Source organism: Physeter macrocephalus, chromosome 10 (assembly GCF_002837175.3).
Source record: "Physeter macrocephalus isolate SW-GA chromosome 10, ASM283717v5, whole genome shotgun sequence".
Lineage (NCBI taxonomy): Eukaryota > Metazoa > Chordata > Mammalia > Artiodactyla > Physeteridae > Physeter > Physeter macrocephalus.
Window position 1 is genome coordinate 6,558,405 of NC_041223.1, and position 12,179 is coordinate 6,570,583.

The window sequence follows — 12,179 nt, forward strand, 5'->3', positions numbered from 1 at the left end:
AGAGGGAAGAGATATGGGAACATATGTATAACTGATTCACTTTGTCATAAAGCAGAAACTAACACACCATTGTAAAGCAATTAAACTCCAATAAAGATGTTAAAAAAAGAAAAAGAAAAGGTCTCTTGCCTTTTCGGCAGCTCCAGACTTCTCCCGGACTCCCTCCCGGCCAGCCGTGGCGCACTGACTCCTCAGGCTGTGTTCACGCTGCCAACCCCAGGCCTCTCCCGGCTTCCGACCGAAGCCCGCGCCTCAGCTCCCAGCCCCGCCCGCCCCGGCGGGTGAGCAGACGAGCCTCTCGGGCTGGTGAGTGCCGGTCGGCACCGACCCTCTGCGGGAATCTCTCCGCTTTGCCCTCCGCACCCTGTGGCTGCGCTCTCCTCCGTGGCTCCGGAGCTCCCCCTCCGCCACCCGCAGTCCCCGCCCGCGAAGGGGCTCCTAGTGTGTGGACACGTTTCCTCCTTCCCGGCTCCCTCCCCCTGGTGCGGGTCCAGTTCCTATTCTTTGTCTCTGTTCTTTTGCCCTACCCAGGTACGTGGGGGTGTTTCTTGCCTTTTGGGGGGTCTGAGGTCTTCTGCCAGCGTTCAGGAGGTGTTCTGTAGAAGCTGTTCCACATGTAGATGTATTTCTGTTGTATTTTGGGGGGAGGAAGGTGATCTCCGCGTCTTACTCTTCCGCCATCTTGAAACTCCTCCTCGCCTTTTGGATTTTAGAATTTCATTTTTATTTTTATTTTATACATTGGACTAGGTAGCAGACCTGGCTTATACTTTTAACTTTGGTAATAAGGTAAAATTTTTAAAATTCTTTTGGAATATAACAATAGCTGTATTGATATGAAAATGGCTGTGCCGTTGGACCTGACGCAGTGGTGAGGTGAGAAAGCTCTGTGCTTGCTGACTTCACGTCTAAGACTTTTTCCTGCTTGGAATGGCTTGGCTTGGCACGTTGCGTGTCTGGTGCGTTTACATGCCTGTGCACATGTGCATGCTTCTTTATATGCATATCATCTATTTATTTGTTGTTAACCGAAGGACGGGCGGCCTTGGAGGAGGCCGAAAGCCTTCCGTAAGGTTTTGGCAGTGGTTGTGATGCTTACAGGCAGCAACTGGCCTTCTCAGCAAAGATCTGACGTGGTTTTGCTTTTTGTGGGAGTATAGTGATTTTCTTTCTCCTGATAAACTTTGCACATCATCTAGAGGCTTTATTAACACCTTATTAAGAGAAAACAAACTTATCATTGAACATGATAGCAGACTTGTTAACTTTCGAGATTTTATTTGTTTACTTAGGTGTAACCTAACTTTACAACTGGCATTGTTAAATTAGCAAAGTTTACAAGTCTTGTACAACCTAACAAGTTGCATAGTTATTTTATATCCAAGCTTATATGATTATTTCCTGGATTTACATAATACAAAGGGAGTCTGACACATCAGCATGAAAACTGAGATTCGCTAGTAATAAGGCACAGATGCGCGGGTCGTGGCATGGCTCATTTACAGGTTTTTCTTATGAGCCAGGCAGAGAGTATGGTAATTATGCTCATTTGTCATGTGTTAGCTTAGAGAAAATTAAAACTATCATATTCACATTAATCATGAGATTTCTGAATGGGTAATGAGACTTAAAGCTAGCAGTTGCTTCTTACAAAAGAATCTGCAGATAACCAAGTGCGGAGCTGTTGGAGCGGGCAGGCTGAGGAGAGACGGACTGAGGATACTACGGACAGAATTTCTAGGCTCATGAGAGACATTTAGATTGATTCTAAGTGGCAGTTTGTCGGTTGTAACTTAGTAACCGTGAGGACCTCTTTGATAAGGGATGTAAGATGCTTATTACTAATTTTCTCATAAATAACAATGCCCCTGTGTCCTCAGTCCCTCTTAGTTGAAAATCTGGGTGGGTAATCTTTTGACAGGTTTATTATTTAGTGTAAATATTTATGTATCTTGATTTAATACATGTTACAGAACCACATCTGAATGTATCATTTTTCCTTTTCTGGAGGCTAATTGGAATATGTCCCCACTAACCAGCGGTGAAGGGTGAAGACTTTCGACTGGGCTTTGCCTCCTGACGTGGCCTCCAGCACGTGCTGGTGGCCTTCGCATGCACCTGCCCTTCCTCTCTCTGCGGGCACGTGCGCTGGACAGGCAGACCCCCTCTCCTTGCTTCAGGCGGGCTTTCCACAGGCACAGCCTGGTGGGAGATAGGAGGGCGGAGAGATGGCAGAGCTGGGCTGTTTCTCCCTTTCTCTTTGGGAGGGTCTTTGGCCGGGGCTGCATCTTAGCCATCCTCCCACCTAGCCGCGGCCCCCAGTCCCCGGTGATTAGATCACCCTGCCGTAATGCTGCTAATGGCAAGGAGCTGCCTGCCTGGGTTTGGCTCTTCTGGGTTTCCCCCACCTTTGCAACTAGACCTCAGCCAGCGTTAAATTCTCTCAACTGAACTAACTGGTATGGGCCCTGCTTCCCTAACTTGACCCTGACCCATGCAAATGGCCAGTTACTTCTTTAGTACAAACTGTAGATCCACTGCAACCTTCTAGTGAAAATTGTGTGTCCCTTTTATTTTATCAAAAGAAAGATCCGTTGCCTTTGGGGGATATTAACTAAGAAGGAGTTGGAGACTAACATGGGATTTAACTCTTTGTAAAGAGAGACAAAATTTTTATTTGGAAAACATGCAATTGTTAAGCAATATCTATTAAAATTGTTAACTTTAAGAAGTATGATAAAAGTTGTTTGAAGTTTCATGAGGGAAGAGGTCAGGTCTCACTGCTGTTTTTTCAGGTTTGTGAAACTAGATTGTGTTTGAGACAAGCAGGGCTTGCCAGATGGTAGTTGTAAGTTATTTTTATAGAAATTTGGAACACATTAATTTGTGTTTAGAGTTGACGATTAGCTTCTGATTCTGTAAGTTTTCATAAATTGGGTTCTTGGTATTAATCCAGTTCAGATTTTGCTGGTTTATTTATTCGTTTCCATACTTTTCATTTTCCCCTTTGTCTGTTAGAAACACTGGCAGTGTCTTGAGTCAGGTAGCAGAGTGGAATGAGGAGAAAGAGGTAGCTTCCAACAGTTGAACTGTTCACAGGTCTTTCCCTTGGTATAACATTGCTTTTTATGGGCGTCATTCAGCCAGCAGACTAGGCCTCTAAGATCTGAAAGGAAAGGATGGGTGGGTTATGATAAAATACGAGGCCTCAGCGAGAATGGAAGGAAAGAATCGTAGCCTTGTCCACAGAAATGGCAAAAAATATAAGTATGTTTCTAAGAACTTAAAGAATATAACTCTGTTGTATTTTGGATTTTCTATTTAGTATTAATAAGGTGAAAAGCACCTTATAGTACTCAATAGCATTTAACAGGGTCACATTATAAACCCAAGCACAATTTTTAAGGTCTTACTCTGGGATTTTTTTTTTTTTTCATTTTTTAAAATAGTTCACACTATCATTTGGGGAAAAAAAAAAAAACCCTGGCCAATTACTGTCATAGATTTTAGCTCCATAGCTAATTAGGGCCTCCCAGAACTGAGTATATGGATCCAAATGAAGTGAGCCAGCCGGTGGGAACTCCAGCTCCTGGTTAGGTGGAGGAATTCATTTCATTTAATGGGACTTGATTTGTTTGGTTTTCTTTCTTGCTTTTTTGTAGCTGATTTTACCTGTGAGATGGCATTTGTGAAAGATGGGTGGGTCCCTTTGAGATTCTTTATTTACCCGCATAAGGATCCTATATTTCCTTCACTAGAATTGACAGATGTCCCTCCCCACAATGAACAAGAAGTTTTCTCTTCTGCACCCATAGGGGACTATATCCCTGGTGATATAGAAGTCACTTTGCTTGTCAAACCCAGCACCCACTGGAACTAGAGTAATGCCACCTCAAGCAGCCAGGCCCTGGGGCACAACCGCTGTCATCTGGCCTAGATGGAGCAGTTTCCTAGGTCCTTATGGGGATCAGATGGTGTCATGCTGCTGATGACCAGATCTCACGGTGGTGTCAGCTTTCTGACCACACTGCTTAGACTCTGGCTAGAAGATTTTTCTGGCTTTGGCATCCTTGATTTTTTAATCTGAACAATCAAGAGAAAAACACCATAGAAAAGCAGAATTCATAGACGATTACTCCAAAAGAATCATGCAGCTGTGTGTGAGATGGCAACTCTACATAAGCAAGTTGAAATACCCAAGGTAGAATTTTTCAACAAGGTTCTTCTTACTTCTGTTGTGTTTTGCTTTATGGTTTGTGTGTTTTGAATGCAGCCTGCAAATATCACAAAGATTTTGAAAATGCTAACCCGTTGATCGTGCAGGACAGGAAATGGTCAGATCGTTCTGCTGATTAGTCTGTGGGAAAAGGTGTTATTACTATTGGGAGACGCTTCTCCAGGGTTCTCGCAAGTTTCTGTACAACTTGTGAGGGAGCACTAACTACCCTTTTTTTCTGGATAATCTTTTCAAGGAAATTGTATAGCAAACGACCTGGAAAATAATGATAGTATCTCCCTCTAGGGTAAAAGGTGGACCTGCTTATTGTTCAGTATAATAAAGACAGTGTCTCCCTTCAGGACAAACGGGAAAGTGGCTTACAGATCCTTATAAAAGATCTGGGTTCCCTAAGCTCAGGGTCCTCGGCTGTGATGCAGAAACCCCCCAGCTAGCTTGGCCTGGCCACTTCACCTCCTGGGAGTTGGGCTGCAGAGAAACTGACATCATCATGATGTCCATACTTCATTCTGCCTGGGCTCTGAGCCATGCAGTTTCTTTGTCTCATGTCTTCTGCCAGCATCCCTGAGACGGTGGCAGGCTAACCTGTTAGCTTGCAAGCTGGGCAAAATCTCGGACCCTCCACCAATTTTGCTACTCTAGCACTAGAAAAGAACCTCCTTTCATAAAAACCGGTGGAGAAGGCATGGAATTCACTGATACATATTGATACATATTTAATATACAGAGTTGGTAATTTGTATTTTAATTCTATCATGCCATGTGAATTACTGGAATTTTCCAGACATTTGTAACTTATTATACCATTGTTTGTAAAATCCCTACCTCCATTAAAAAGGATTTTGGCTTTTATCTGACTGAGTTTTAGCTGGTGTTAGAGCAGTATGTGATTTGTTAGCTGAATGTCTACCAGTAGCTTTCTGCAAGCTAAGAAAAAATATAAATACTATCTATTTATCTGTATATGAAATACCTTCTCAATAGTCCAGCCAACTCAGCTATTTTGGAGGAATTACTTTTCGTTATGAGTGAGCATTTTTTTCATACCTGCAAAAAGCCGTCACAGCTAGCTCTGTGTTATTTCACAAGGATCAGTCATGTCCTCCAGACGTCTTGTTTTGATAGTCAAGGTTTGCCTTAACTCTTTTTCATAATACCCTTGAACTGACCTTTGAAGGATGTATATCATTTCAAAAAATTGAGTGGAAAGGGTGGCATTCCATGTTAAAAGAGAGAACAAAAACAATCAGTATGATTTCCATGCTGCTTCAAGGGAAGCCACGTGGGACTTTACAGACACTCCTGACGGGCTCCCATCAACTGCACTGCACACCCCACCCATCATTGCAGGACTGTCGGCACACCCTCATCTTCGGGGCTGAGGACTGCAGGCTGGCGGGTTGGCTACTCTGTCACTTGCCCCGGGTAGCATGGGTTCTGGCTAACTAGCAGCTGTACCATCTGGAATTGATGAGACACTTGTTCTTAAGAACAGCCTGGGCTCCAAACTCCTGGCTTGAAGACATTTCTCTGCACACTCCAGATTTTTAAGAGTAACATATTTTCCCTGAGACATGACACATGTTTCACATGTGATAAGCGAGGTCTGCTGCAGCCACTGTCTTCCGAAAGAATAAGTGGAGTTTACCCACCTTACCGCTAATGTCGCTGTAACTCAGCGGTTCTCAGAAGTGTGGTCCGCAGAGCAGTAAGAGCAGCGTCACCTGGCAGCTTGTTGGCAATGCACATCCTTGGCCCCGTGTCAGAACCTCTGGGGCGGGTCCCAGCGATGTCTAGTTTCCAAGCCTCCTGGGTGATTCTGATGCCCACTGGACTTTGACACCCACAGGTGTGGCTCACCTGTGTCTCGGGTCAGAGGAGGAGGAGGTTAGTTTGGTTACAAGGGGGGAAAGGACGGATGAAGAGCGGTGGTGTCAGATGTATAAACACTGGTAGCATTTATTAAGTAAATCTATTGATTTTTTTTTTTAATTTAAGAAATATATCTAATGCTTGTCCTGTATACTGTTAGGATACAAATGTGAATAAGACAGTCCACAAATATCCCAGAGTCTTTTGGTTGGGCAATCTATGCCTGCAGGCAAAATCCAATTTGCCACATGTTTTTGTAAATAAAGTTTTATTAGGACGCAGCCACGTCCATTCATTTGCATATGGTCCATGGCTGCTTTTAGACAATAATGCAGAGTCGAGCAGTGCAACAAAGACCATATGGCCCACCAAGCTGAAGACATTTAATATATGGTGCTTTAGTAAAAGTTTGCTGACACCAGGTCTAGTGTTTAAAGGGAAAATACTTTCTATATCCCAGTCATTATACACAAATGGAGCTGATGATTAAGTGTATATGCAAGGGCTCTTCTGTCCTCCAGTGTGACATTTGTGCAGAAGTTTTGCAGTGGCACACAATTTAGCTTCATAGATGTTATTACCATGGAAGCTGTACAGACTGTTTGACAAGAAGCAGAGTACTTACCTGTCAAACACTTTGGTGTGTGAGAAGGAAAAGGGGTATGTGAAAAATACAGAAATAACAGAAGGAAAAAATAAGAAAAACAAAAAAATATTTTGTTTGAGAAGGGAGAATATTATCAATCAAAAAGATATATCTTGGGAATTCCCTGGCGGTCAGAGGTTAGGACTTCACACTCTCACTGCCTAGGACCAGGGTTACTACGATCCCACAAGCTAAGATAAAGGAGTGTGTGGCAGGACAGGGCTGGGAAATGAACTAAGAAGGAAAGAGGTGCGAGTGTAGAACATTCCTGGCTGCCTGGCAGGGGGTGGGCAGGTGAGACTCCCAGGGAATTCTGGGATGCCAAAGGGGGCAGAATGAGGGGAGAGGTGCACTCTGCTCCTCCATAAGTCTGCAATATTTGCATGCTTATCAATAGTTGAGATTGCTAGATTTCTTACCCTGCACTATATTCTTGCTGCTAACTGACCAACTGTGTGGTGATCCTGTAGAAAAAGCACTGAGTATCCCTTTAAGAAGCCTGGGTGACTTCCTGGATTCACCTCTGACTGTCTGACTTGGGGCAAATCATTTCGTGGCTCAGGGTCTCCTCTTCCTCATTTCTGAGATGCTATTTCAGGCTTCCTCCTGCATCCACACTGTGTTATTTTACCAGACTCACTTCTCACCGAGAGGTGAGCTAGGGGCACACACAGAGTGTTCCCCCAGCAACCTGGCTGAAAGAGAAAAAGAAGAAAAGACTAGCAGACAGTTGGACCCTTCTAAAAAGAGGACTTGTTGAATAGTTTGGCACAAGGGCATTAGTTTCCCTCGAAAGAGTTGATGTTGATTTATTTCAGACTCACACCTAAAGATAGACCTCTTCTCCTGAAGAGACTCTTTACTGTGAAAATGTTTAGAGGGGGCAATGGCCAGCCGGATTCCATGTCTGTGATCGTATTTCTCATTCTTTCAGGAATTTTTCTTTAAATGTGGAGCACACCCGACCTCTGACGAGGAAACATCAGTAGCTTTGAACCTGATCACAACAAATAGTCGAGACATCACCTGCATAACATGTATGGACATCAGGTAAGGATCTGAAAACACTGTTGCTCTCAACATCTGGCTTTCTCAACTTCTCTGAAAACAATAGGTAATTAAAGTCACTTTTTAATTTTTCAAAGGAGAAATCGGAAACATTTTTCTATAAGTCAGAATGCAGCCCACCAGCCAGTATTTTAGAACCTTCCATTAAAGTTGATAAAGATGGCATTAAAATATGTAGTGTTGATCATATTATCTTACTAGGAGCCTTGCCTCTGTGTTTCCTGCTGTTGAGCTGTGACCTTTATATTAATAACTCACAACATCTTTCTAAGGAAATGAACCACCTCCCAGATACACAAGGAGACAATTGCTGGAAAAATAATATTGTCTCTTGCAAGAAAAATTTTCCTGTCATTATTTTTTGGGGATTTTATACATAAAACCAACTGTATTCATACACAGCTACTATACGTACACAGATTTAAGTGTGTATGTATAACCAACCACTTGATTGAATAAGGCCCCTTTTCATATCAGGCAGCAGAGGAATGCCCTCTCTGTAGGTTAGAGAAAATGACTGTTTCTCCTTATGTTGACAGATTCATGCATAGGGATGTCATTAAAGCCTGCATGAGGACACCCCAATAGTCTGCATTTGTATTTTGCTGATTGTTGTGTTTTTTTTCCTGTTAATGCTTTATTTTTTATTTTAGAAATAATTAACTTAAAGTGTTAGAAATTCTATCCTCATGGTTAATAAGATTTTGGTTTAATTCTTTACGGTATCTTGAGTATGCCTGAACATTTGCATGTCTGTATGGTGCATGTGTGTGTGTGTGTGTATGTACATATGTGTGTGTGTGTTATATGTAATTGTATTGTAGAGTTTTGTATGTGGCTTTTTCCATTTAACATGATAGCATGATAAGATTTCCCTGCCATGGAATATTACATGAAAACACGTTTTTATAGGTACCTAAGATTCCATCATTTGGGAATATTTTCCTTTATTTAGTCATTTCCCTATTACTAAGTAACACTGAACTCCATACCCTTTTCCAGAAATTATTGCAGGCTTTGAATCTAAGAACACAGGCAAAGGGATTGGAGCAGGAGGGCAGCGGAGTGGCCGTGTTTGAGGTTCTTGGTGCATGTTGCCAAACTTATTTCCAGAGAGAGGCTGCACCGTTTTAGATGGTAAATGTCCATGTTTATTTTATTTATTTTCATATGTGTACCAATCATACATCATTAGTCAAATTAGACATAATTAACCACATAAGAGATTAAAACCAGAGGATAGTGTTAATTTACCTGTAAATATTTTTTCTGTATACTCCTTATCATACTAGTGCAAGGTAAGAATTTTAAAGACATTATTTTTTGAGCAGTTTTAGGTTTATAACAGAATTGAAAAGAAGGTACAGAGATTTCATATATACTTCCAGTCCCCACACATGCATAGCTTCCCCCATTATCAACATCCTCACCAGCATGGTACATTTTTTACCAAGGTTGAACCTGTACTGACATACAATAATCACCCGAAGTCCATGGTTTACGGTATGGTTCACTCCCAGTGCTGTATATTCTATGAATTTGGACAAATATATAATGACATGTCAATGATTCTATTATCATATAGAGTATTTTCATTGCCCTAAAATTTTTCTGTGCCCTACCTTCCATCTCTGTCAACCACCGAACTTCTTATTGCCTTCATAGTTTTGCCTTTTCCAGACTGTCATATCGTTGGAATCATACAGTATGTAGTCATCTCAGGTTGGCTTCTTTCACTCAGTGACATGCATTTAAGGTTCCTCCATGTCTTCATAACTTCCCAGCTCATTTCTTTATAGCACTGACAATATTCTGTTGTCTGAATGTCAGTTAATCATCCGTTCACCTACTGAAGTATGTCATGTTGCTTCCAACTGTTGGCAATTTTGAATAAAACTGCTGTAAACGTCCGTGTGCAGATTTTTGTATGGACATAAGTTTCCCAACTCCTTTGGGTAAATACCGAAGAAGGTGATTGCTGGATCATATGGTAAGAGTTTTGTGAGAAACCATCAAACTGTCTTTCAAAGTGGCTGTACCATTTCCCTTTTCCACCAGTAACACATGACAGTGCCTGTTGCTTCACACCCTCTCCAGCATTTGGTGTTGTCAGTGTTCTGGATTTTGGCCATTCTAATAACTGTGTAGTGATATTTCATTGTTGCTTTAATTTGCACTTCCCTGATGACATATGATGTGGAACATCTTTTTATACGCTTATTTGCTATCTGTATGTCTTCTTTGGTGAGGTGTCTGTTATGGCCTTTGGCCCATTTTTTAATTAGATTGTTTGTTTTCTTTCTGTTGAGTTGTAAGTGTTTTTGGTATATTTTGGATAAGTCCTTTATCAGATGTGTGTTTTGCAAATGTTTTCTCTCAGTCTGTGGCTTGTCGTCTCATAATCTTGACATTTTCTTTTGTAGAGCAAAAGTTTTGAATTTTAATGAGGTCCAGCTTATCAATTATTTCTTTTATGCCTTGTGGCTGTGGTGTTGTATCTAAAAAGTTGTGCCATGACCAAGGTCATCTAGGTTTTCTCCTATGTTATCTTCTAAGAGTCTTATGGTTTTGTGTTTTATATGTAGGTCTGTGATCCATTTTGAGTTAATTTTTGTGAAGGGTGTAAGGTCTGTGTCTAGGTCCATTTTTGCCTGTAGATGTCCCATTTTTCCAGCATTGTTTGTTGGAAAGAATATCTTTGCTCCATTGTATGGCCTTTGCTCTTTTGTCAAAGATCAGGGTCTATTTCTGGGCCCTCTGTTCTGTTCCACTGATCTCTGTGTCTGTTCTTTCACCAACACTACACTGTCTTGATTACTATAGCTTCATAGTAAGTCTTGAAGTCAGGTAATGTCAGTCCAACTTTGTTATTTCATTCAATATTGTGTTGACTATTTTGGGTCTTTTCCTCTCCAATTAAACTTTAAAATCAATTTGTTGATATCCATAAAGCAATGCTGGGATTTTGATTGGAATTTCATTGCATGTATGCATTGATTTGGGAGGAACCCACAACCTGATAATATTGAGTCTTCCTATCCACAAACATGGAATACCTCCATTTATTTAGTTCTTCTTTGATTTCATCAATCAGAGTTTTGTAGTTTTCTTCATACAAATCTTATTTTATATTTTGTTAGATTTATACCTAAGTACTTCAGATTTCAGGTGCCAATGTAAATGGTATTGTGTTTTTATTTCAAATTGCTCATATTCATTCTTGGTATATAGGAAGGCAGTTGACTTTTGCATATTAACCTTGTACCTTGCAACCTTGCTATAAGTGCTTATTATTTCCAGGATTTTTTTTGTCGATTCTTTTGTATTTTCTGCATAGATGATCATGTCATCTGTGAACAAAGACAGTTTTTTGTCTTCCTTCCCAATCTGTATACCTGTATTTCCTTTTCTTGCCTTATTTCATTAGCTAGGACTTACAGTATGATTTTGAAAGGAAAAGTGAGAGAGCACATCCTTGTCTTGTACCTGATCTTAGTGGGAAAGTTCAAGTTTCTTACATTGAGTATGACATTAGTTGTAGATATTTTGTTGATAGAGCTTATCAAGTTCGGGAAGTCCCCCTCATTCCTACTTTACTGAAAGTGTTTATCATGAATGCATGTTAGACTTTGTCAGATTTTTTTTCTGCATCTATTGATATTATCATGTGATTTTTCTTTTTAGTCTATTGATGTAATGGATTACATTAATTCATTTTTCAATGTTGAATCTGCCTTGTAAACTCTAGGATAAATCCCACTTGGCCATTGTGTATAATACGTTTTATACATTTTTAGATTTGATTTGCTATATTTTGTTGAGGATTTTTCTTCTATATTCATGAGACATATTGGTCTGTAGTTTTCTTATATTGCCTTTGTCTGGTTTTGATATTAAGGTAATGCTGGCCTCCTAGAATGAATTAGGAAGCATTTATCCTGCTTCTATTCTCTGAAATAGTTTGTAGAGAATTGGTAGCAAGGTACGAATTTTATTTATTTTTGTGCTTACAAACATGTACTTTTGTATAAAAAGAGATTGGCATTTTTCATCTACCTTCTTAATAATAATTCTCTCTTTTTATGATTCTTTACAAGTGTATAATAACATATTCAAGGAACTCCAATGTCACTAAGCTAATTTTTTGACCTAGCAATGTAACAATCTGTTAAGCCTTCAGTTTCCTTATAAAATCCAAGAATTGAAGTAGGTAGTCTGTAAGGCTCTGACTGGTTCTGAAGAACTGCAAAAGGTAGAAACAGTCCTTGTTTACAGCCTATAAATCAATAGTATCATTTGAGAAAGCCCTTGTTTGTGGTCCTGTCTTCTGACAGATGCAGAAATAAAAATGAGGTT

The 12,179-nt window shown here is 40.6% G+C and overlaps 1 protein-coding gene across 7 annotated transcripts in view; it reads left to right on the forward strand.

Annotated features, from left to right (window-relative positions):
- PRKN (parkin RBR E3 ubiquitin protein ligase) overlaps positions 1 to 12,179 on the forward strand; it is a 1,334,302-nt gene that overhangs the window by 751,828 nt on the left and 570,295 nt on the right. For all 7 annotated transcript variants that reach the window (XM_028494771.2, XM_028494769.2, XM_028494768.1 and 4 more), the window contains one exon: positions 7,690 to 7,805. In XM_028494771.2, coding sequence (XP_028350572.1) covers positions 7,690 to 7,805 — 116 coding nt within the window. The remainder of the gene's footprint in view (positions 1 to 7,689; positions 7,806 to 12,179) is intronic.